The sequence below is a fragment of the Anolis carolinensis genome, chromosome 1, assembly GCF_035594765.1.
Source record: "Anolis carolinensis isolate JA03-04 chromosome 1, rAnoCar3.1.pri, whole genome shotgun sequence".
Taxonomy (NCBI): Eukaryota; Metazoa; Chordata; class Lepidosauria; order Squamata; family Dactyloidae; genus Anolis; species Anolis carolinensis.
In genome coordinates this window covers 229267539-229295335 of record NC_085841.1, presented here as the reverse complement: position 1 = coordinate 229295335, position 27797 = coordinate 229267539, and the positions used below count along the sequence as shown (strand labels likewise).

Here is a 27797-nt window from a genome sequence, read left to right as displayed (position 1 = left end):
CCGAGGCAATCTAAACCAATTTTGCCCAGAAAAGGTTGTGACTGTTGGTTCCCAATGATTTGAAGGCACATAATAACAAAGCCTCTTTATCAGGATGGAACAGGATGAATGGGAAAAAATTGATCAGAGGATTATATATTTAAAAATATATAATAATAATGGAGGAAAATGGAAGGAAGGGGAAGGGGAAGGGAAAGATATAAATGCATTTTGCACCAAACCTCCAATATATAAACATTATACAGTAGAGTCTCATTTATCCAACATAAACAGGCCGGCAGAACGTTGGATAAGTGAATATGTTGGTTAATAAGGAGGGATTAAGGAAAAGCCTATTAAACATCAAATTAGGTTATGATTTTACAAATTAAGCAGCAAAACATCATGTGATACAACAAATTTGACAGAAAAAGTAGTTCAATATGCAGTAATGCTATGTAGTAATTACTGTATTTACGAATTTAGCACCAAAATATCATGATGTATTGAAAACATTGACTACAAAAATGCGTTGGATAATCCAGAACGTTGGATAAGCGAGTGTTGGATAAGTGAGACTCTACTGTATATTCATTTTTACCGCGTTCAATTCCCTACCCATAGCTAATTTTTAAAATAAGAGTGTAATAAGACTTCCTTATCAGCAGGGTTTACTTCTGAGGACTTCTGAGGAGGGAGCAAGCTTGTCTTCTGCTGTCCTGCAGACTAGGATGCAGAAAAATGGTTTCAAACTACAGGAAAGGAGATTCCACCTGAATATCAGGAAGAATTTCCTCACTGTGAGAGCTGTTTGGCAGTGGAACTCTCTCCCCCGGACTGTGGTGGAGGCTCCTTCTTTGGAGGCTTTTAAGCAGAGGCTGGATGGCCATCTGTCGGGGGTGCTTTGAATGCGATTTCCTGCTTTTTGGCAGGGGATTGGACTGGATGGCCCATGAGGTCTCTTCCAACTCTACTATTCTATGATTCTATGACTGCAGAGTAAAATCTATGGCATGAGGGGTTTATCTGCTTTGAACTGGATTATATGAGGCCCCTTCTACACAGCCACAAAAATCCAAAAACTGGATTATATGGCAGTGTAGACTCATAAAACCCAGTCCAAAGCAAATGATGTGTATTCTTTGCTTTGATAATCTGGATTATATGGCAATGTAGAAGGGGCCTGAGTTTACACTGCCATATAATCCAGTTCAAAGCAGATAATCTGGATTTTACATGGTAGTGTAAGAACCTCAGAGATAGTTGCTTACACTTAACTTAGTAAAAGTTTGGGATTTACGGTATGGAGGTGAATTTCCTTCTGAAGTCCCATGTTGGCCCCATGTACACTGACCATTAAATGTCTTTCAAACTCAGAGGTATTTTTGCAAATTTGGTGCTAAATTCGTAAATATAGCAATTCCTGCATAACCATATATTGAACTGCTTTTTCTGTCGTTTTGTTGTAAAACATGATGTTTTGGTGCTTAATTTGTAAAATCATAATGTAATTTGATGTGTAATAGGCTTTTCCTTAATCCCTCCTTATTATCCAACGTTTTCACTTATCCAACGCTTTTAATTTTCAGGGATTGGTTTGGGGGGTGGTGCCAATATTCTGTTCGCCTACACTTGTAAATTACCTAGGGCCAGCCCTGAGTAAGGCAGGGACAATCCTTTGCTAAAAAAATAATTTTCATTGCTAAAGAAAATCTTTTGTAAGGTTGGCATAAATTGAAATCAACTTGAAGGCATCTAAGAACGACACATGGTACCTATACAATTCTTAAACTGTTTGGAACCTTGGCCTGCAAAATGAAATTCATCTTTCACCACAAAATAAATGGTATTTGTTTAATTGCTCCATTCATTTTTATGTTTCTATTTCTTCAAAGGAAAAACTGGGCTACTTCTTGGCTTGTTCTCACGGGTCGGAAAATAGAATTTTACAAGGAATCCAAACAGCCAGCTGTGGCCAATCTGGTAAGCAGCTATCTTTCCATGTCTCATCCTTTTTCAGAAATGTTATTGAATAAAAAGTTTGGCATCATCAAAGAGAGAGAGAGAGAGAGAGAGAGAGAGAGAGAGAGAGAGAGAGAAAGCCACAAACCCTCGCAGTGCTGTTAAAGCTCCGACTTCTGAGAGCAGATGTAAGAAAATGACTCAATAAACTTTTAATCAGATGAGAGAGGAGGGGAAATAGAACTCAGCATATCTTTTATTAAGAGGTGCTTTTTGAGAATAATTGCAAAGTGAGACGGATGGTGAGTGGCTCTCTCGTAATGTGGAGGTAACGCTTTAAATTAAGGTGCCAGTTATAAATGCTTTATTCTTATTTATGAAATGATCTCTAAATGCAACTACTTCCTCAAATAATGTATTATAAAGTATGTTATAAAATGCATTAGTAATAAATGCTTAACAGATGATGCGATGAGAATCTGTTACAAAGGATATTATAAGATGTAAATTGTATTAAACCCTGTGTGTGCATCTTTAATACATGAATTTAAGTTGCTATTGAGCTTGCTATAAAGTGGCTTGCATATCATAAATAATAATAAAGTAGTTATAAATGGCACCTTAATATGGGGTGTAACCAAAGAGCAAACCACTGTAAGTTAGCAAAGTGATTTTTATCTTCATATAAACGTGACATCTACTATAGCTGCCTAACATTTCCTGAATATCCCTTACGATGCTATCTAATATGGTTAATGCACCTCAAAGCAGAATTCACCATACTTTTTTGAAAAAAAATGTGCCTCAAGGAAAGGCCACCGACTGTAGGCTTCACAGATGTGACAGATGCGTTGTACAAATAATCATGGCATGTTTTCCTTCAGTGTTAGTTTCTGCAGATATGGAGCCTCTACTTCTCTGGACTTCGAAAAACAGAAATCTATAAATTTGTGACACTCCACACTGAACAGGGACAGGTTTGACAGAGTCCTATTGTGATGGCATCCCAAGGCTTGATCAAACCTGCCAAACTGTATTGGTTTGATGGGTGACCAAAAAGGTGCACTATGTGACAGGAGTCAGAAACAATAAATAAATTTCGATATGGTAGGTGATATGGAGCTCTGCCCTCTGCTCCCCCATGCACACTGTTTGCTTCTTTTTTGTTATTAGTTTGTGCCTTTGGTAGTGTTAGCCAAAGGGCAATTTGTCCATCTCCTTTAACGGTTTGTTGAAGGAAAGAAGAGGGGGGAAAACATGTCACATACCTCTTACTGATAATATGTTACAGTAGTAAGATGGCATGTTCTTTTAAATTTTAAACAAGGATATTAATTAAATATGTATTGAACTGGAAATATCTTGGAATCTAGTGCTCAGGGGGGCACTTGCAGAAACTCTTTTGTTGCTGCAAGGTTTGGATAGGCAAATAAAACTGGAAATAATCAGAACAGATATGAATAAAATATGCATGGCTTGGAAGCTGATGATCAAGGGTCCAAAAATTATATCGAGACTCAATAGCCATTTTTTTTCCTAGCCAGCAATAATAATGTAGAAATGCCTCTGAGCACATTAGGAATTACACTATTTTTCCATCCAGCCAACAGTTACCTATTTCTCTCACAGACTCAGGAGCAGGACTAAGAGAGTAGACCACCTTGTGTTGCAAGAAACACAACATTTTTCAAGGACTTAGTTCCAGAAAATTTAACATTTCCCACTTTCCCACATTCATAGTATATTGTTTAGTTGAGGATAATTTACATGTTAAATACACAATGCACATCCACATATTCTTATTCCAGAATAAACTAAATTTGTTGCTGCCTTTCTTCTGGGCTTATTTGAAAAGAGTGAATAAATAAACACTGGAGAATACTCAAGGTCCCAGAGTGAGAGGTCATATCTACACATATCTTTTAGTCTGGGGCTGATCCAGAAGTGCAATACTCTAGCCAGGCCCAGAGATGACTACACCGCAATGGTGGGACAGAGTTCACATTGTCCAGTGGTGCCAAAATAGATTCAGCCCCACTGGAGGATCACCATACCTAGGACGTCCACATCACTACTACTATGACCATAGATCTCTAGGAGAACTCCTGTCCAATACCAGGGACCTTTGATGACATCAGCAAAGGCACTTGTGCAACCAGGGAGAAGAAGAGTGATGGTTCTCAACCTTTGGTCCTTCAGGAGCTCTGGACTTCAATTCCAGATGTAGCAGCCAACATAACTAATAGTTAGGGATTCAGGGGCGTAAAATACAAAACATCTAGAAGGCCAGGACTTGGAATACTTCGGTTACATAGTGCAAACAGCTACCAGAAAATTTACTACCAGCAAAAGCAAAACATTTGGACATGAATGTGGGCCATACTGACAATTTCAATTCTTTGTGTCAATAGAAAAAATGATATATAGTGTTCTGTCAGTAGTAGATCAGTTAACAAAGTCTCTGTATACTATGCTACAGGGTTGGGTTTTTGCTCCAAACCATTGGCTCGTTATATTATTTCATTAAAGGCTGAATTTTTTCATTGCCAAAGTACCTCTGTTAATAATGTAAAACAAAGAACTCCCCCTGACTACCAAGAATAGCAATCAGGGGATAAAAGTACTTTAGTTAAGAAAATTCTATGGAGAAAAGCTGATTTGTTTCTGATGCAACTAATGTGATGTTTTCAACAAACCATTCACCCTACTATAATTGTTGACAGCAGCAACAGAAGTACATGTACACATGTGATTTCATTAAAAATTATTTGTTTACTGATTTTACTTACAAGTATTGTTTACTTTAGAGAACGGAGGAATTCAACCATTAATCCAGTAATGTAATGAAGCCAATGTTCGTTCATTGTAGTATGAATTTAATAACATAGCAAACTTATTTTAGCAAGCAAATGATGTAATTTACCAAAAAGATGGATATACTCTTAAAACAAAACATATTAATTCATTAATTCTTGATTAAGAGCTGCATAGAAAATGACCATTTTTAAGGAACACAGAATATGAAACAAAACTGCTAGAATACTTTCATTCCAGTATTGTGGAGGGAAGTATATTCTAATAGATATTTTAATATATAGAATAATAATAATAATAATAATAATAATAATAATAATAATAATAATAATAATAATTTATTCTTATATCCCGCCCCATCTCCCAAGGGGACTCAGGGCGGCTTACAAAGGGACCATGCCCAAACAATATAAAAATACAACAGTAAAAACAAATTCAAACACAGCAATAAATGCATCAAAAAAAGCATACAACAACAACAATTTAAAAACAATTAAAACATGTTCAACGCCCTGGAGCGGTATAGTTGATACTTCATTAATAAAACAAAATGATATATTTTATATACAAACTCCAGCAACATTATTTTATTATTTTCCAGTATATCATTGATAATTTTATATATACATATCATGTATGGAGGAATAAACTTCACATATGAAGTTTATGCTCAAAACTATAGCAATGAAAGTACTACCAGAAAAATCCAAGGAAAGATCCTTCCCTAGGGCTGGACTTCTATAAGCATACCCAATGAGCATAGAATAAGCATAATCAGATTCGACAACTCAACTGCTTTTTGGAAAGAAAAACGCTTATATGGAGTCCACCATTTCAAACAGAAGGCCACTATTATTCATCCTGACCCTTTTCATCTATCAGTAAATAAGATGGCCATGGACCTGATCTAGCATTGTGATTTCGGTGCAAGATAGTCTTCATGTAGCATCTTGCAACCTAGATTTTCATGTAAACATTTGTCATTCAACACCTGAAATAACGAGACCACACAACAATATGGGATTAACTATGGACAACTTTTATTAATGTTACCTATTTAATCTTTTATGACTTGCAAAACGTTTCTAAATGGGTATGAACTTGGTGTGGATTAAACCGAAGCAGTGGCCATGTAAGACCTACTCCACAGCTAACTTGGATGCAACACCTGGGTCTCCAGATGTACTGTTTCCAGGGTCACCGATCAAGGAAATATAACAGAATTCTGACCCAATTCAGTAGCATTTTTTGAGGCTAGAACTCTTCCAGCTCCAAGTCCATTTTCGTTCTTCCTCACCTTGGTTATTTAAACCACAGGTGAGGGATTCCATTCCTGGCCTATACCAACAAGGGGTGCCTTAGGTGTACACCAAAATGTAAACCCATCGTTGTTTTCCATTTGATGGCTTATTAAAAAAAAGCTCAATCCCAATCTTCCCATTTGAAAATAGTATAGGGTAGGCAACCCTCCATCCAGAACATAGGGGGGCAAAAATTTCCACCCGGCCTAGAGGCGACCAAATAAGCAGGTTGGGAGATGGGTCAGTGTTGAGCTCCGAATGAGCTCTGCATTCAGTTCTGGGACAGTCTTGCAGTTTCCAAGTACATGCCGCATGTACAAGCAGATAAAATTGCAGATGCTTGATCTCATTTGAAATATGTTGTGTGAGTTCATAGAATTGTCTCTGTGTTTATGTGTTTGTAGGTTAGTATAGTTTGTGTGTGCATGTTAATGTGGGTAGATGTTTGTTAGTGTATTTGCTTTTGATTTAGCTTAGTAGCATGTTCTAATGGCTAGTTAGAAAGCTACATCGTTTTAATGATCTATATCGTAACAATCTGTTTTTTTGGTATTATTTTTGAATAAAAAGAGTTTAAAATATGACACAGGTGAGTTTAAACTTCTGGATTTGTCAGAGCATTTCACTCTTGATGTGTCTCTTGTTCATTCCTACAAAAAATCCAAACCAGATTAAGAAATAGATAAAATCAGTACCATTATGTTAAATATATGTCCAATTGATCACGACAGTATCAAAATAAAAGTGACTTAGTTTATGTTTTTATTTTTTTCATGTCAGTAGCAACTTGAGTTGCTTCTGGAGTGAGATAATTGGCCGTCTGCAAGGACGTTGCCCAGGGGATGCCTGGATTTTTTTTGAGGTTTTTTTTTATATTTTACCATCCTTGTGAGAGGCTTCTCTCATGTCCCCACATGGAGCTGGAGCTGGAGCTGTTCGAGGGAGCTCATCCGCGGGTGGGATTTGAACCTGGCAGCCTTCAAGTCAGCAACCCAACCTTCAAGTCACGAGGCTTTAGTCCACTACACCACCAGAAGCTCCTAGTTCATGTGTAATTGTCTGAAAATTCATCATGGTTTATTAGCTTGATAATGAACCTACCTATGTGCTCACCTTTGTCTGTACTCTTCACTCCCCTCTTCACATATCCAACTTCAGCTATTGAGTTCTGGTTGGTTTTAATAATAATAAATAATAATACACTTTATTTATATTCTGCCCTTCTCCCCTGGGGGACTCAGAATGGAATATAGCCTTTTATTTACATAGGCAAACATTCAATGCCTTTACAATCATATACACACAACACAAATAAAGGCAAATGCTTCTCTTTTCATTTTCGGCTTTGGTGGTGCTCATTTCTGGCTCCTTCTCCACTTTCAAGCTGAGGAGATGCAATGCTGCCTCCTGATCATTGTGGTCGGCAAAGTGTCTCTTTGCCTTTTCCCACAGAAGTGGTACCTATTTATCTACTCACATTTGCACGTTTTCAAATTGCTAGTTTGGCAAAGAGCTAGGGCTGATAGATGAGAGCTCACCCCTGTCTCACAGATTCGAATGGCTAACCTTTAGGTCAGCAGATTCAGAGGCACAAGGGCTTAAGCCATTGTGCCACTGCGGCCCCTAAACCACAATTTCCCAGAATATGCAAATTCCAGATCTGTCTCTTCTTACAAGATCAGTTCCCAAGAGTGAGGTTTTCCTATTCATACCACAGCAGTGACAGAAGCTTTTACATCCTGACAGAGCAAATGTTGTTCTTTTGCAAAAAAACCCTCAAGACTTTTTGCACAAATTATTTTTTCTGGATGAAATTTGTAGACTCAAAACCTCATTCTTGGGAACTGATCTTGATTTGTAAGAAAAGACCAGTCTGAATAATAATAGTAATTACTTTTTTTTTGTATCCCGCCTCCATCTCCCCGGAGGGGCTTGGAGCGGTTCACATGGGGGCAAGCCCAATCAACATGGATTAACTCAACCTACAGAAATGTACCAACGAAGATACATTAAAAGACCCATACATTCACTACACATGGGGAAATCTATATTTTTTAATAATCATTATTATAATTTTGCATGATATTTTTGCTTCACAAAAAAAGTGAGGGCTTACATTCATAGTTCTAATGCAACCAAGCATGATTGGACAACCATGAGATTCTGTTAGGTACGGAGCTATGGCTAGAACATAGCAACCTTTCAAAATGTTTAAAATAATGAGCATATACAGATCATCAGAATATACCGTGGGGAAAAAATATTCCATGGAGTAGCTTTAGATGGAGGTTTCAAGTTAAAAACTAATTCAGAATATATATATATATATATATATATATATATATATATATATATATAAACACGGTTGTGCATTTGTATGGAATTGCTGTTCGTTTTGTGTAGTTTCATTCGTGTTGTCTCATTTTCGTATTTGGTTCCTGCTAACAAAAATGGGCTGCCTATATGACATGAATTTTCATCTGGCTAACTAAAACCACTAATGTGTTGTCGAAGGCTTTCATGGCCGGGATCACAGGGTTGTTGTATGTTTTCCGGGCTGTATGGCTATGTTCTAGAAGTATTCTCTCCTGACGTTTTGCCCACATCTATGGCAGGCATCCTCAAAGGTTGTGAGGTACCTCACAACCTCTGAGGATGCCTGCCATAGATGTGGACGAAACGTCAGGAGAGAATACTTCTAGAACATGGCCATACAGCCTGGAAAACATACAACAAGCCTAAAACCACTAATTGTTTTATGCCATTGGCAGTAATGGGAGGGCTTCTGACGCTCATCCCCCCCCCCCTCGGTTTTTGGGCTAGTGGGGTGAAAATCGCTACACACTGAAGGCATTTCGATCTCTTTTAGTCCACCAACTTTTAAAACGTTTGGATCTTCCCCAGAATACTATTGTTATTACAGTAGAGTCTCACTTATCCAATGTTCTGTATTATCCAACGCAGTTTGCCTTTTAGTAGTCAGTGTTTTTGTAGTCAATTTTTCAATACATTGTGAAATTTTGGTGCTAAATTTGTAAATACAGCTATTACTATGTAACGTTACTGTGTATTGAACTGCTTTTTCTGTCGATTTGTTGTAAAACATGATGTTTTGGTGCTTAATTTGTAAAATCATAATGCAGTTTGATTTTTAATAGGCTTTTCCTGAATCCCTCCTTATTATCCAACATTTTCGCTTATCCAACGTTCTGCCAGCCCATTTATGTTGGATAAGTGAGACTCTACTGTAATAATATTATTATTATTATTAACACCCATTGGCACACACATCAGATGGAATGCTGAGGCAGTACCTGCTTATTGTTACAGGGCAGAAACAAAAGGAAAATGAAAGCAAGCCCTGTGCAGTTTTCATTTTCATGTCACCTCTCATTTCCTACAAAAATGTCATCATTCATTTTGTGTAGACAGTCAAAACAAAACGATAGCACGAAGGAAACAAAGGAAAAATTTTCACGCACATCTCATATATATATCTATATATATCTATATATAGATATATAGATATAGATATAGATATGCAGATGACTGAAGCTAGCTGCAATACTATTGTTCCATGAATCATCCTATTAGAACCCAATCTAGAAAGAAGTATTAGACTCTGGGCATAGCTTTTGTGTGAGCGTGCACAGATGGAGAAACAGATAAAATGTTTACTTTAGAGTAATCCTGCTGAAATGATTGAGGTAGTATGTAGAAAGAGTGTGAAAATAGCAATCCAGATCCCACACGGGGCTGTGTTTGCAAAAAGGATACCCAACACTGATACCGCTTTGGGACACAACTGGGGTAATTCTGTAATGGTGATTGCCATCCCAGTACAAATCAGATAGACATGCACACCAAGGTTGTACCAATACACCTAGTGACAGGTAGCAGGATTGGTGGAATATGCAAAAAAATGTGAATTTTTACAAATCCCCCCTCATTCTTATGTATTATTTCTGCTTCTGCTTATGTTTGGCTCTTATGGAAGGCCTGTATCTCTTATATCTGACAATACTGAGACTATTCCTGGCATCATAATGTTAACCCAACAGCTTCGCTCTTGGCTGGAACACAAGGCTATAGATTTGACATCCCATGGGTTCAACAGTACTGTGCCCTTGTTTCCTGGAAGAGCAGCTTTCAGGATCAGGTCACAGATGTCTAAAATGAAATGGTGTGTACTATGTTTGCGAGTCAATGCCTCAGAAACAAATATCCTGAACATATTGAATTTTGCATTTATTTCAACTGTGTATTCTTTTCTTTTATCTCAAGCTGATCTTACTGGGATATGAAATACTCTGCCGTTATGTATCATTTAGATTAAGTTGTCAGCAATGGTCTGCAAGGAAAATGTCTTTTTGAACAAATCTCCATTTTGACGTAAAGTGCGAGTCTGCTAGGAATTTTTCACCCTCCAGAGAATGTATTCTGAAAAGGGTGTGTTACCTCGGGTTATTAGCTCATCTTCAAATTAATTTGCTAAGTGAAAATGTCTTCTGAATCCATATTCATGTAGTGCAAGTTCCCATTGTAACAGGCATTTACTTGTAGCAATTTATAAGCTTAGCTTCTTCCATTGGCTCTGATAGAACATAATTGGCCTGACTGAGGAACACAAACCAAGGACACAAAATGTTGGAAGGAATCCTTACTGAAGGATACGTATGAGAGATTTCAGGCTTTATGAAGCAGAGAAAGGACAAATGGTGTCTAAAATGCTTGAGTTGTATTTCTTATTTTCAACAATATACAGTAACTGAAGAAGAACCTCCACATTTGAGGAATGAGCCAACTTGGTAAAATAGAGGGGAAACATTGAGTCTGTGCAGCCTGTTGTATACAACTGTGTTGTTTATGATACTGAGACTACTTGCATGGATAAAAAATATATTGCAGGAATTAAGTCATCTGTATACAACCCAGGAAGAACCATACTTTTTCCTTGAGTATGAGTTGTGAGCAGTTTCTCTTCCTCAAGCTCACTATCTAGCCTTTAAACATCTGTGCCATTCATAGAAACATTATTGTGCTAAGTTATCAGTAATACTAGATACTGTTTTTAGTTTGAAATGTTATTCTCTGATTAGTATTTCAATCCTGAATATTGTTTCATAAACTTGGCAGTAGACCAGGAAAGCAGCCATGTGTTTTCCCCCAATATGTCCACATATGCAGACTGCTAATTTCAAAGGAAATGTGACCTGGCAATTGAGTGAATAAGCGACCAATTGCTAGATGCATTTGTCCTATCAAACTCCATTGGTTCCAACATCAGTGGAAAGGTTTCTGATCCAATTTGAATTCGCGTGATTTTAACTGGTGTTTTAATAATTGATGTTTTAATTGTATGGATTTTAATTGTATCTGTTTATTTTTGGTTTTATATGTCTTGGCATCAAATTGTTGCCTGTTGTAAAGCTGCCCTGAGTCCCCTTTGGGGTGAGAAAGGTGGGGTATATACAAATATATTGTATATGAATGTCCAGTTGCATCTGGACATTTGATGACAGCACTTGTCCCAGACAAATCCAGCCTACTCTCATTTTAGCAGATGAATACTTTCCTATGTTCAGTCCCTGCTAATTTTGCATTGTTGCTGTTGTTCTTCTAAGAAACCAGGGTACAAACCTGAATGGATGGATCTGTGTGGAGCTCACATTGAATGGACTACAGAGAAATCTAGCAAAAAGAATGTCTTCCAGGTAAGAGATGGCTCCAATGTTCTTTGACTGTATCAGCACACTAAGTTGCAACCATACTAAGCAAACTGGGATTTCTTTCCTTTAGCTGTTTAGTAACTCTACGCTGTGCCAAGACAATGTTTGTAGTTTGTTTGTTAAGGCCATTTGAAAGCACAATGTTTTATCCACTCTCCTAATTCTTTTTCTAGGTTAAAATGTCTTGATGATTGAATTGACTAAAAACCCTTGAGAACCTGTTGATTTACTGATTAATGTGCCACATTCAATTTATTTTTTAAAGTGGCTAGGTAATTTGTTTTGGGTTTAAGACTGGGATCCTTGACCTCATGAACTCCTGAAAACAGAACTTTCACATGCTGCTTACATAAGCTATACTCCCAACTGAGTGGAATTTGCCTGTTTATTTTTATTATTTCTTACAGCTTTAATGACAGGTTCATTCCAGAGGAAAGGGGTATAAAGATGGGGAAAGGGAGGGGAAAAAACAACAGCCCCGAATCTCTCAGAGCCAGTTCAAAAGCCTATGCATTTTCTACAGTCTAATAATTTTAATGAATATAGATAGTTTAATGAAGTTGCTTATAAGCTGATAACCAAACATGGTGATCACAACGAAGTTAAATCCCATAATTGTAGAGAGGATAGAATTTTTCATCACAATGCTTTGAGTGCAAAACAGAAATAATGGATTTAATTGGACATGCATTACTGAGATCTACTCTCATGTAAATATAAATAATCATTAATCAATACTGACAACAAGGTAGTGGGAAAGTACAAGGTGGCCCTGTGGATTTCAGGAAGGTCTGAGAGTCTCACATTGGCAATCAATGGGTGGTTTACATTCACCATATTTGTTTTCCATCATACCCTGGAAGATACATTGTTCTGGGACATGGTGTACATGTGTTTATGGGGGGACACTGTCACAAAAAATATATATTGTGTATGTCCATGGAGGTTCCCATACTTTTATATCAGCAGCCGTTTTATATTCAGCAATGTATCTTAATACCTGAGCTGAAATCATAATAAAATATATTTGTGAGTTTTCTGTTGTTGGTTGGAACTACTTTGGTTTTATTTTTAAAAAGGAGACCAAGCCAAACGTTGATGATGCTTTGTCCTTGATCACACTACTAGTTAAATGATCAGACAGATTTATTAGGCTTTTGGGTACAAAGCTACTAAAATATGTTGTCTATGATAAAGAAGTTAATAGAACAGCGGGTTTAGTGCAGTGGTTCTCAACCTGGGGTCCCCAGATGTTTTGGGCCTTCAACTCCCAGAAATCCTAACAGCTGGTAAACGCTGGGATTTCTGGGAGTTGTAGGCCAAAAACATCTGGGGATCCCAGGTTGAGGACCATTGGTTTAGTGGATCCATTAAGGAGGGCCATAGATCTCCATGAGGCTAAAAGAGTGCCTACCTGAGAACAAGCCTAAAGTGGAATCATGAACAAGGAAATAATAATTGTATCTCAAATCAACCCTCTGTTATGCTACCTTCGTATTTACTATCTCATATCAGACCAATATTATCTGCAACTACCTGTTAAGAAATTATGTGTTGAGAGAGCATTGGTTGCATTACTACCTAGATTTTGTAAGAATAAAAGGTAATGAGCTTTATGTCCTTTAACTCTTTGCAGGATCTCAGATATGATTTGTTTGTGTGCAGTTTGAGCCTTCAGTGCCATTGTGTCCAGCCACCACACCTTGAAGTGTTTGCAACCTTTCTTGCCTTATGAATGTCTGTTTTTTATTGGGAAAAAAATACGAAAACAGAACATGATTTGAAGCAGCTTCACAGGGCCCTTTGCAGCCAGATATCGTTCTCATCTCCCTGGCAAACTGACACATTACACTAGGTCTTCATCAGAAGAGTAGTGAATGAAAGAAGATTTATGTTCAAATCACATGCTTTAAACATTTCCGCTAAGTGCTAGTTTGCTCTTTGGTGTTGAGCCTGAAATTTAAAGCACTGGGGATTAAAAGGATTACAACATAATCTTAAATAATCCTAAGTGTCATTTACAGAGAGATGGTTGTAATAACTAAATAAAACCATGTTAAAGGATGGCAGTGTTGTCAATCAGCAACTGAAACCAAGTCTCTGTTGCCCTAGCTTTCTCTCTCTCTCTCTCTCTGTCATCCTCCCTTTATTGACTCCAATTTTATGTTGGATAGGTACATCTTGATGGAAGTAGCGGTGGCTGAGGAAAGGAGAGATATGAGAGAATGCTTTGCAGTCAGTGCTAATATGGTTACCGAAGCATTCGTAACTAGATTAGTTTCTTAAAACCATCTCAAGGTTCAGTGTTTCGTCTTAGCAGCACAACTTTTTTCCCAGCAAGTGCTTATCTGTTTCTCCTATTTTCCACTTCCATTTGTTTCCCATAACATTAAAGTCCATCAGTCTCTCCTGAATTTAGCATATTGGTAAGACCTTACCGGAGAAAAGTGCTGAATACGTTTCATCTCAGCTTCAGTTCACATGAAGATTATCCAGTGGGATCAAGAATGTTACTTATGATGAAGCTGCTGATACTCTAAACATTTACTGAGCACCAACAGTATTTTGTGGTATATACTAAGATCAGGGAGATAATGCATAATCCTACCCAGGGAATGCACTCTGTGTGCATGTATCACAAAACAGAACGAATTCCAGTGATGGTTCCATTGGCTTGGATCCAGAAGAGGTGTACTTTTGCTCTTTAGTCCAATCTAATTCTACACATATATTGGACTGAGTATTTGCATGTGGTAATTGCACACTTTGCCTCCTATGGTGTTGACTAATTCTGTGGGTGGTCAGTACTACAATTTTGTTTTGTGTTAACTGAATTCATTTTATATTACTTCTTCCCCCTGCTTCTCTTGGTGAGCTCTTTCATTAACCTGCTTAGAGTGGAAACATTTTGAAGATGAAAACATAGTAATATATGTTGGAAGTTCACTAGGTTTTTATAAAACAGCCTGAATGAAGAAAGCACTTCCATGGACAACTTCATTTTGAAATCTTAATTTTGCAAAGGACAATCCTTTGTCAGTTAAAATCCACATGTTTACAACAAGCTATTCTGTATTCATGTGTGTTTATTGTCCCAGATTGTCATATTCCAAATTCTAGAGCCTATTAAGTATTAGGAATGTCCTTGTCCAATTCTCTTGTCATACACTATAAAAATTACCAATATCAATGCAAGGGCAAAATTAGCCAGAGTTTAATCTCTGTGTTAGTGTGGTATAGACAATTTGATCTTGATTTTGAGACCTTAACTGTAGCAAAGACTGAGAAATGCTGCTATAAAACATGAGCGGTGTTAAGCAAATATAAGTCTGGGAATTAGTATGCATACCAAAGAGGAACACTAGGCTCATTGTCCATCTAGATGAAATGTCTAGATTAAAGTTTTGTAAGATTTACTGCTGCTTAGTTTGATGTTTTATGTGAAAATTGAATATTGAAATAGGCACTCTGAGTGAAAAGTAGACAAAATGAAATTCCCGTAAGAGTTCTCAGGGGTGTTGATTCACCCCTATTGCCTAGAGGTAGCATTTTATCCTCATTAATAGATGAAACAAGGAGAGGAAACAATGTCAGTTATGTAACTGTTTCAAGAAAGAGAAAAAAAAAACCCCATACATAGTGAAGGTAATCATGTATATTTTTTACAATGCTGAAGATGGCAATTTAGGGCATATTAACTGAAAGGTAAGTAGGATATAAATCAAATCAAATGAAATCAATCAATCAATATCAAGCTGTAAAAAAGTTTACATTCCATTTAGAGAAGAGGAAAAAAAACTATGCCCTGAGAAGGCCCTTCTTGGTAGCGTTAAAAGACAAAATTGCTTCTAGAGCTTGTGATAAGAAAGCAATGATATATACCCAGAGCATAGTCAAACACTGTCAGTCAAATCTTCCATTATGACACATGCCTAAAGGCAGCTGAGCTCTGCATCTTTATGAAGTGGTCTGCAATAGGTTTGCATGATATAAAACAACAAATCTCAAAAACCTTGGCAACAGAGTTTCTGTCATTTGCGTGACATATATCTTGTCTACACAAGCACAAAAGCCTGAAGTGGACCAAAGGTTGTTTCTGGATATTCAGACGACACAAGAGACTTTGATCCATAATGTCAGTTTAGCCCCATGTTAATGAAATTTGGGGAATGCTCCAAAGCATTAGGCATGTGCAAAAAAATAAATAAAAATCAAAAAGCTTTGTAAGTCAGATCTGTTTTTTTATGATTCGTTCTTATGACAAATTATCCGATGTGCACATGCAGTCCACACCAAAAATTAAGAAATCAAGGAAGCAAAGCTGAAAACAAAGCCAAAAAGGGTGCCTTGCCTTTGTGAATTAATGGAGTCGTCGCATTAGGAGCAGAGAAAAGAGGGAACAGTGTTTTCTGGAAACAGCATAGAACTCTGGGAAACATAGTTTGGGAAGGGAGGAGCCCTATACCAAAGAATTCAAAAGCCTCTGCCCTAAATTACATTTCCCAGTATGCATCTGCACCAGGAAGCCCCAATTAGGAGAGTCAATAAGCATGCCACAATGCCACAAAAATAAAAATTTCTGAGGTAGAACAACTACTTTTAAAGTAAGGACTACAGAATTAAACAGGAAATAACAATTTAAAACTAGGAACAGATTTTCTTTATTATTAAAAAAGTTGTTTATAAAATATGCCAAAAATCTGTGGATAAGTGAAATCTTCTGAAACTTGATGGGCAAAGAGTGGTAAATGTGTTCTACCATTGTAGCAAGTTTCACCTCAACAACTTTAAAAATGCAATAGATAAGAGCCCCTGAATTTTCCCCATAGTAATTTAATTATGTGAAAATGTAGTTTGGAAATGAGGAGCCATATGCCTGCCCTAAACTACATTTCCCAGACTGCATCAGCATCATAAAGCACCAATCAGGATAATGGAGAGAGAGGTTTGCCCCTCCCTGACAGCCAGAATCTGCAAAGAGGAGGACTGACTGATACAAATCTTATTTATTTATTTACTATTTACTATTACTGTAAATAGTAAACATGCCAGCCACATGACCTTGGAGGTGTCTACGGACAACACCGGCTGTTCGGCTTAGAACTGGAGATGAGCACCAACCCCCAGTGTCAGACATGACTGGACTTAACGTCAGGGGAAACCTTTACCTTTACCTATTACTGTATTTATATCCCGCTCCCTTTCACCCTGGAGGGGACTTATAGCAGCTTACAGTATGGTAATATTCAATAATAAGTAAGCCAATCTGGGTTGGAAAAAAATAATGACCTAAATGAATGGTCCTTGGGAGTCCTCTCCAACTCAATGGGGTAAGTATATTAATTGGATGTCAGGAGAGTTTGGATGGTGCCTTTCTGCCCGGAAGAAGGGGGTCGGTCTAGATTACCGTTGATGGTGTCTGTACTATGATCAGGGTATAGAGTGGCAACCTATGCTAGACAGGGTAACACTCCCCCTGAGGACACAGAGCCACAGTTTTGGGGGACTCAGCACTAACCCTGGAAGCTAAGGTGTTGACTACTGTCGCAAGCATGTTTGGTGGGGATAAGGGAGAGGACTTTCTCGGTGGTGGTCCTGCAGCTTTGGAATGCCCTCTCAGGGAGATTAGGCAAGCACCCATGTTCATGATTTTTAGCAAGGAATTGAAAACTTGGTTTTTTAAACAGGCTTTTGACAATGGCAAAATGTATGAATACCCAATAATCATCAATCAGATTTTATGGCTTATTTTACCATAGCAATGGCTGGGATTTTTTTAATATTCAAAGTGTTTTTATATAATAATTGTCTATTAATGGTTGGTGGTTTGCATTAATTTTTTGTTTTATTTTAATTTGATATGTTGTGTAATTTGTTTTATTATCTAATGTTTTATTTCATGGTTGTAGCTACTCTGAGTCTCTTTTTGGTAGATGGGGTGGAGTATAAATAAAGTTGTTTATATTATTATTATTATTATTATTATTATTATTATTATTATTATTATTGACACAATGACATAGTATGACACAGCAAACAAGATAGACATGCTGGATTTTGTGTCACAAAATCACAAGTAGAACACTTCCCAAGTGTTCAGGACTGTGTGATGTATTTTCGGATGATGTGCGCAGATACCAGTACGGTGGCCTCTTGCAGTTGACAGATCATAATTTTGTCAATGTCTATTGCTTCCAAATGCTGGCTGAGATCTTTTGGCACGGCACCCAGTGTGCCAATAACCACCGGGACCACCTGCACTAGTTTCTGCCAGAGTCTTTGAAGTTCAATCTTGAGGTCCTGATAGCGGCTGAGTTTTTCCTGTTGTTTTTCGTCAATGCGACTGTCACCAGGGATGGCAACATCAATGATCCAAACCTTTTTCTTTTCCACAACTGTGATGTCTGGTGTGTTGTGTTCCAGAACTTTGTCAGTCTAAAAGTCCCACAGTATCTTTGCATGTTCATTTTCCACAGCCATTCCAGGTTTGTGATCCCACCAGTTCTTTACTGCTGGGAGGTGGTACTTGAGGCATACGTTCCAATGAATCATTTGGGCCACATAGTTGTGCCTCTGTTTGTAGTCTGTCTGTGCGATTTTCTTACAGCAGCTGAGGATATGATTAATGGTTTAGTCAGCTTCCTTGCACAGTCTGCATTTTGGGTCATCAGCTGATTTTTCGATCTTGGCCTTAATTGCATTTGTTCTGATGGCTTGCTCCTGGGATGATGATCATGATCATGATTATTATTATTATTATTATGTGGGTGTGGCCCACACCAAAAAATTAAGATTTGAAACTTAGCCTGCCTATATTTACCTCCAAAATTAAGAAATTGGAACTTACCGCATACTTTTTCGTTTTAGTTTTTGTAAATCTGGGTTCAGTTTTCTGTGAATACAGGTGAACTATAATTCTCTGATGCCAAAAGTCAATCACCCCAAAGTCCACCAGTATGCAAAGTTGGCAGCCTTGGGTATGTGTGCCAAATTTAGTCCAGATCCCTCATTGGTGGGGTTCAGAGGGCTCATGGAATACAGGTGAACTATAGCTCCCAGAGATAAAGACTAATTACCTCCAAAATCCAGTATTTCCAGTTGGCCATGTTGAATTTGTGTGCCAAGTTTGGTCCAGATCCATCATCAGATGGGTTCAGTGTTCTCTGAATATGGGTGAACTATAACTCCTGGATGTCAAGGTCAATCACTCCCAAACCCCGCCAGTAGGCAAAGCTGGCCATGTTGGGTCTGTGTGCCAAGTTAGTTTCAGGTCCATCCTTGATGAGGTTCAGAGTGCTTTCAGATTGCAGGTGAACTATACATCCTGGTCCCTACAACTCCTATAAATCATGGTGAATTCTCCCCAAACCTCTCTCTCTAGTATGTTCAGCTGTTGATCAATTCTTCTAATGTCTTCTTGAGAAAGAATATTCTAAAATGTTGCAGCCATGAAGGCCCTGTCCCAAGTGTCATGGTTTGAAAAGGCACTGTGCTATGTGTGTTAACTGGAAAATGAAGTGCATGGAGCCAATTGGCTGAGCCTGCAAAAAACCTGGGGATTGATTTGATACTGTTTCTGTTCTGCTGCTGCAGAACCAGTTTGGACAAGTTTTTCAGTGCTGGCTGAGTACTGCTGATGAAAAGAGCAGTGTACTCAGACAGGCCTTGTTATTTTGAGGCCTGTTTGCTGCTGAGAAAAGAGGGTGAAGAACCAGGACTGTATTCTTGAGGGACCATTGTAAATACTACTGTTTTTTTGGTTTTTTTTTTTTGTTCTCTTGGAATCAGTAAAGTTCCGGTATTTTTGTTCTGCAAACCTGAGTGGCATGTTATTGTTCTGCGGATGACTCTGGATCGTGGCACACATAAGAGCTTCAATTAATCATAATCAATTTGCGATACCGACGTCTCACCGGAGTTAAACTTTTCATTTCCTAGAGTTAAGCAATAACCAATAACTAAAGCCAGACCTAAAAATACTTAGAAAAAGCTACAAAACAATTGGAGCTTTTAAGTGATTTACCTTAAGTAATTCATGAGGACTTTAAGCTTAATCTTCCTTAAGGATCTACTCAGCTATAGGATTTACTCCATAGTGGATCTAACCCACTACTAACATTAAAAGTTCAAGGTCCCTTAATGTATATAAAATGTGCCTACACGAAAATTGACATTTGAGACCTACATTCAATCCCATACTTCAAATCAATGGAAATTATCTAAGTTCTTGTTGATGTCTATTTGGATTTAGGGCTAAAAAATGTTATACTGCAACTTTATTCCTACTTACCGGAATATAGGCCCCTCTGAGTGCAATGGGACATAACTCCTACAACTGTTTGCATAGGATTGTTTTTGGTAGCAACACTGCAACTTTTATTATTGTAGATGCTATGCCCTGTCAGAAAAGAAATATTTCATTTGAGACTGAGGAATTCTCCATCTTGCTTAACTTAAGCCTAAAGATATTTAATGCTTAATGTACACAACACTTGGTTAGAGCGGGGAAGCACTAATAAGCAATGAGGCTCGAGTGACAGAATTGTCAGCAGGATAAAAGCAATCACGGTGCAAATGAAAGATCCCAGGTACTCAGGCATGTCAGTTTAAGAATGCAGCATCTTCGCTCTTCTTCCCTCTCAGAAAAAAATCACACTTATCACATTTGAAAAGTAATTATTAATTTGTAATTTTAATGTATAATGGAATTGAAGTGTGCGGCCTTACTGCATTATTCATAAAACACGTTGCTGCCATCTGGTGGTCAGTGGTCATGTCAGCATTCATTTACTCTAGCACTCTTGTTAGATTTGCTGCTCTTAGCTAAACTTCAACAAGGAAGGAAAAATTATTGAAAATATGGCACACTGTGTGTTCATATGTGTATTAAAATTGTAAAAACCTATGACTCACACTGGGGCCCCGTCTAAACTGCCATATAAAATCCAGATTATCTGCTTTGAAGTGGATTATATGGTAGTGTAGACTCATAATCGAGTTCAAATCAGATCATGTGGATTATCTTCTTTGATAATCTGGATTACAGTGTTCCCTCACTTATCGCTGGATTAGATTCCAGGACCACCCGCAATACGTGAAAATCCACGAAGTAGGGACACTATATTTATTTTAATATTTATACATTATTTTAGTAGTTATACACTATTTTAAGTCTTTATCAACTACTTGTGTGTTGATAAATAGCCTCCGTCTGCTCCCATTGCCACTTGGGTTACTTTTCTCGCCCTTTGGCTTCTCCTTCCTCCCTTCCTTAGGCTGTAAATTGTAATATTTTATGATTTATAATGTTCTTTTAGCGTTTATTGAAAAACCGCAAAACAGAAAAGTAAAACTGCGAAGTAGTGAAGGAACACTGTGTATGACAGTGTAGAAGGGGCCTGAGGGCTCTTCCACACAGTTTAATAAAATCCCACATTATCTGCTTTGAACTGGAATATATGGAAGTGTGGACTCAGATAACCCAGTTCAAAGCAGATATTGTGGGATTTTCTGCCTTGATATTTTGGGATATAGGGCTGTGTGGAAGGGCCCTGAGATGGTAAAATTTACAATGCTTTCCAGACCAAAGTTTCTTAAGCATTTATCTGAAAAAGATATGGAATGATAAAGTTGACAAAGACCCGGAGGGCTATCCAGTCCACCCATATTCTGCTATGCAGGAAAACACCATCAAAGCACTCCTGACAAATGGCCATCCAGCATCATCTTAAAAATATCCAGAGAATGGGATTACACCACCACTGAGGCAGCATATTCCACTGCCAAATGCATCTTATTGGGAGGTTCTTCCTAATGTTTAGGTGGAATTTCTTCTTAGGTGTCCTTGTTTACATTGTAAAGTTTTCCAAGCAATGGAACTCTGAGGTCAATAATATGGTGACGAGTAATGACACATGTAAGTACCACCCCATTTTCCCATGCATGAGGAAAGCAGGGTGATGGCACTAGCCTGTATTGTTCATACATACCTTGAAGTATGGGGAAGCTCCAAAGCATTCCCCTACTGCCTAATGTAGACCAAAATCATGTTAAGTGTCTGTGCCCCATATTGGAGAAAAGATTACTCAATGTGTCAATAAATACCATGGAGCTGATTCTCACATGCTTCAGATTCAAGTGCCCATGTAGATATGCCCTTTGTTTCCATGTGTATGTGGATTGTGATATTACAGTAGAGTCTCGCTTATCCAACATAAATGGGGCTGGCCAAACATTGGATAAGCAAAAATGTTGGATAATAAGGAGGGATTAAGGAAAAGCCTATTAAATGTCAAATTACGTTATGATTTTACAAATTAAGCACCAAACCATCATGTTTTACAACAAATTGACAAAAAAGCAGTTCAGTACACGGTAACATTTTGTAGTAATTTTTGTATTAACGAATTTAGCACCAAAACATCGCAATGTATTGAAAATATTGACTATAAAAACACTGGCTACTAAAAATGGGCTACAAATAAAGATAGAAGTGCATAAAATGAACTTACAGTAACAACATTGTAGGAAGTTTAAATCTGTAAAAAGTTCAGTTCTTGCTGCCTGGATCTGGGTGGGAGGACGACTACGTTGGATAATCCAGAACATTAGATAAGTGGAGGTTGGATGAGCGAGACTCTACTGTTATAACAGTAAATATAAAATCTGTCCTAGAGCAGGGTTATATAGGACAACATTACATTGCAGTCTGCTACAGACAGAAAGTGAAGATGAAGATGGGAGAATCAAGGAGTTTCTCAGGCCCTGTTTGGACATTATCCTTAGCTATACTAAGCTGGAAGGACGGAGTGATAAGATGCCTAAAAGTTGTTTTTTGCACATCCATGCTCACTGTGTTCATGAAAGACTCATTGTGCTTGCTTAAAATAAATATCACATTTAGTTTTGTCAACTTAAAACAATATGCATCGCCAGGAGTTACAAAAATGGCTCTGCATTCGGCAAAGCTTTACTTTATTGTCTTTGTAATCCAAAAGGGATTAAATCTTTCATTGATGCTTTAATGAATTGGGGCTATTTTTATTATCTAAAGGAATTTTTACAGGTGCAACCAACATTAGTCACTTGCAGCTGGAGTTTGAAGCTGTTTTAAAACATATAAGGGAATAAACAGGTGCCAGCTTGCTCCATTTGAAGTAGTTAATAACATTAACACCTTTTCAAGATGGTTGTTTAATGAGGTAATGTCTGATTTAATAGAGAGGGCTACTATTGTTGAGAAGGCTTTTTTGTACATGTCATGGTAATTTTTATATTTCAAAATAACTTGCGGCTATGGGAAAAGCAATTGAGTGTCATTTAAAAAAAACAAATATAGTTTCAAATGGAATTAGCAAAAAGCATGGATTACTGACAGTTGTGAGCACATTACAATTTGTGCTAGAATACTGCACAAAACCCATTGACCAATGTTGTGATTCTTTGCACATATAGAAAATCCTTTAATCTACAAGGTCTTCTCCATTTACTTAAAGGAAGGATAATTATGAATAGAGCATAGGTAAACATTTTAGTTCAGTTCTTTGAACAACATTTGTACATTTCTTCAGTCGCATCGGAAAAAAATGAGACTTAAAAAAATTATAAGAGAAACCAAAATCATTAAGTTTGTTCATACGGGCAAAGAGCTTTGAGTGTTTAACTTATCAAAACGTGATTTTCAATCCCTGTATATTCAGCTATGTAGGAGCCCCGGTGGTGAAGTGTGTTAAAGCACTGAGCTGCTGAACTTGCAGACCGAAAGGTCCCAGGATCAAATCCCAGGAGCGGAGTGAGCGCCCGCTGTTAGCCCCAGCTCCCGCCAACCTAAGAGTTTGAAAACATGCCAATGTGAGTAGATCAATAGGTACCGCTCCGGCGGGAAGGTAACGGCACTGCATGCAGTCATGCTGGCCACATGACCTTGGAGTTGTCTACGGACAACGCCGGCTCTTCGGCTTAGAAATGGAGATGAACACCAACCCCCAGAGTCAGACATGACTCGACTTAACGTCAGGGGAAACCTTTATATTCAGCTATGTTTGTGATGCCGAATTTGTTGACACCATTTTTTCATGAATTTAAGATTTAATGCACATCTTTAAATGCCAAAATATTTCTATTTTTTATTTGTATCATAATCTTTTTATGGCACCACCATGCCATATTCTTTAAAGATACATTCATACTACATCAACCAGTACTTGCTGAACTAACCACCTTCTACCTAAAAGCCACTGTGTTATTGTGTTCCAAGCATCAATTTTGCTAAACGTATCTCAAGTCTGAAGCTAGAGAAGTGTTGCATATAGAAGTTGAAGCAGTGCTCCATTGATGATGTTGTATGAAACATTCCAATGTATTTTCCTGAATCTCTAATTTCTTGAATGTGTCATTTTCTGTTATCTCTAAAAAAAATCTAACCAATGCCTGTAACAGAGAGACAGATGATACACTCAAAGCTGATGGACCTTAAATGGAGACCAAGACCCCTATATCCTTTTCACATAGAAAGCTGTCAAGGTAATAGCAAGCAACTAATATCTGGGTTTAAATTCCAAATAACCCTCCCTAAACTGCAAACTCTAGGATTCCATAAGGTGTTTTTAACAAAAATCCAATTGGTTTATCTAAATGTGAAGCAGATGACAAAGCTGATGACCCATGAATGGAGACCAAAACCCCTAAATACTTTTTATATACACACCTGACAAGGTACTGGTGAACAAGTTAGATTCTCAGTACCCCTTCCTAAACTGCAAACCCTAGGATTTCATATGGAGTCGAATCAAGAATGGCAAACCCAGTGGATTCCCATCCCAATCCTAGTTGTAAACCCTCCCCCCCACAGATCTATTAGTAAGACAAAGTTCTGTACACTATATCCTATTAAAACTCTGCATATCTGCATGTTGTGATCCTTAAGGGTTGCAAGAAACTGCAGAATGTTAGAGGAAAGGGCAGAAGGCAAGACAAGATGTTGCTGAGAAAGAGATTGTGCTGTGGTGAGTGAAGTTGGGAACTTATCGAAGAAACTAAGATATGCCAACTCAGAATTATGGTGGAGAGGCTGTTTTGCTCACTGGAGAAAACTCAAGAGATTGTGTGGAAACAGAGGTGAAGATCAAGGTGTGGAATGGGAGTGTTTTTCTGTGTAGGTCCTGTAGGAGATAGAAAGGAAGAAGTGGGGGCAGGAGAAGAGAGGTGGGCTGTGGAGGGAGATTAGAGTCTAAGTACCTTATCACATTGGCTATTGGATTTACCACACATTGTGGCAAATCTGTGTGGGGCGTAGAGAACCCATCCTCTCATGCTCCTCATTGCCTGACTCACCGCTGGCCCCATTCCCACGGGGGGGATGGAGCGTCGGCTGCCCAGCTTCCTCCCATTGTTTCAAAAGCAACACAGGAAGTTTCCTGTATTGCTGGAATGGCAGCATGTGCCACTTCCTCACCCCTTTTGCCACAGAGGCCATCTGGAAATAGATGTGCATCTTGTAATAGGCTCTGTTGTGAAAGGGCCGAGGAAGCAGCATACAACAGGCAAATAAGTCCATATGACAAGGTTATAACTGTACAGTATCAATGTTAAACTTAACAATCGAAAGAAGTACAATTGTACCCAGATTCCATAATCCTCTTATTGCTAGAACTGGGCACAGTTCAGAATGATGGCCATGATCTATTGATCTGGAAGACCCCTCACAGCTTAGGCCAAGGCTATATGAAACACTCTCTCTCTTTATGAGCCTCCCTAATTTTTAAGAATCCCAGAGAAGGACTCAGTCTTAGTCCCATGACATTTATGGAACTACAATCCTCTCATATGTTTGGTGCGGATGTATAGGAGGACCTTCTCATTGGCTGCTTCCAGGTTATGTAACCATCTCCCTCAGGCAGACAGGCTAGACCCCTCTCTGCTCTCTTGCAAACAGTCATTAAAAATTAGACATGTTGCAATTAACTTGTTGCAGAATCATCTTTTAATGGAAAGTGAGAGCTGCACTCTTATTCTCATTATTATGTTTTTAAATTGTTCTAAATTAGTGCTGTTTCTAAATATGACAATTTACTTATCATTGTTATTTGTTTTTTTTTTAAAAAATCTGTATTGCATTTTAATCTATGTCATATTAGCAGAAAGGATGGATATTAAGTGTTTTGGCAACTAATTTGAGCCCACAGAGCGCCTAGGCAGGGACAATGATCCTTCCTGACTAAAACTGGTCTACCCAGACTTAATCTCTTCCCAGAAAGTGGGAAGGTTTTGAACATCTTTTGAGCACCAAATCTACCTTTCACTTTTATTCTTAAATGTAGCACATCGGTGAAACAAACATGTTCAAACCAGAAGTTTTGAAGCAAAGACACCTAGCAATCAGCTGATCAGACTAAAGAGCCACTCTATATCAAGGAGGAGCAAGAAGACCCTGAAATTAGTGAAGGGTGGTTAGATATAACATGGAACCCTATGATTCTCCAGTCACACTTATCATTGGAAACATAGGAAAGGGCCATCTTAGAAGTTGTTTTCTGGAACTCCTTCACTTGGGAAGCTAGACTGACTCTGTTGTTGTTCTCCTTCTGTTGGCAGATGAAAATATTTTTGTTCCAAAATATCAAATAATTGTTTTAGAAGGAAGTCTGTCGACCTGGTTGTTGATGATAATGATTTGCTTGTTTATTGCATATTGCCAGTATGCCATGCTAGTTATAAGCAGTGTTTGTGTTGAGTCCACCCAAAATTTTGGCTAGGTGAAGACATCAATCTCTACAAACAATTGACTTCTTTCCTTTTTAGAAAAGTGGGGTCCAGGGGAAGCTGTATGTTGGAAGGACGGGACAGTGCATTAATTTTAGATGGCGTCTTTAACTGAAGTCTCCTGGTTCAAATTTCATGTGTTCTTTCAGGCAATTTCATAAGCTTCTGGAGCAACTGTATAACCAAGATTCTAGCTTGAGGAAACCATAAAGCAAAACCTATCTCAAGGTTTTATGGAAATGAGGACGTATCACCCATGGGCTTTCTATGGCTGAGTGGGGAATTGAACCCTGGTCTCCAAAGTTGTAGTCCAACACATAAAACACTAAATAACACTAGCTCTCAGTCATTATACACCAGCAGAGAGTAAAAAAAGAATCATTACTGCTTGTGCTCTGCTCATACAAATATCCATGATCATATAACAGATGTATTTACAGTAGATATGCAAAGATTTTGTAGAAAGTGCAGTTCAAATTTACACTTCAGATCCCATTTTGTTTTCTAGGAACTTTAGAAAGAATTTGTTTGAAACTATATATATATTCCTTTATCAAAGTGCTGAAGCAATACCTCTTTTGCATTTTGATTTGTTTAAGTTGCCTTGTTAATTGATGTGGAATGGTTGTTAGCACAGTGACATATGCCTCCTCACATACATTAATCATTATGATTTTAAAAATACATATACATCCATAAAGTTTTCTTCTCAGTTGATTCTAAAAGAACCTTCTGTAAATGACAGAGATATGTTGCTCCGGGAATGATGTGTATATAAATGGATCATGGATACTGAAGTTGCCAATGGTAGAATTTTCTTTTTGATAATTACTTGAGAAGACATTGTAAGACAACTGATTTTCTTTCACTCATGATACTGGCCCCTTTCTCTAAAAAGCAGAATTAATATCATATCTGCATATAATAATTTCTGTCTTGAAGTGCATAATCTCAGTCATCTTATTAACAGAAAAAGGATTTGTTGTTGAATAATGTGAGATGGTAGTACAGTAGAGTCTCACTTATCCAACACTCGCTTATCCAACGTTCTGGATTATCCAACGCATTTTTGTAGTCAATGTTTTCCATATATTGTGATATTTTGGTGCTAAATTCATAAATACAGTAATTACTACATAGCATTACTGCGTATTGAACTACTTTTTCTGCCAAATTTGTTGTCTAACATGATGTTTTGGTGCTTAATTTGTAAAATCATAACCGATTTTGATGTTTAATAAGTTTTTCCTTA

General features: G+C 37.8%; 1 protein-coding gene across 3 annotated transcripts in view; it reads left to right on the top strand.

Annotated features, from left to right (window-relative positions):
• arhgap15 (Rho GTPase activating protein 15) overlaps positions 1–27797 on the top strand; it is a 505752-nt gene that overhangs the window by 72933 nt on the left and 405022 nt on the right. For all 3 annotated transcript variants that reach the window (XM_008112886.3, XM_008112893.3, XM_008112901.2), the window contains exons 5-6: positions 1875–1962; positions 11681–11770. In XM_008112886.3, coding sequence (XP_008111093.2) covers positions 1875–1962; positions 11681–11770 — 178 coding nt within the window. The remainder of the gene's footprint in view (positions 1–1874; positions 1963–11680; positions 11771–27797) is intronic.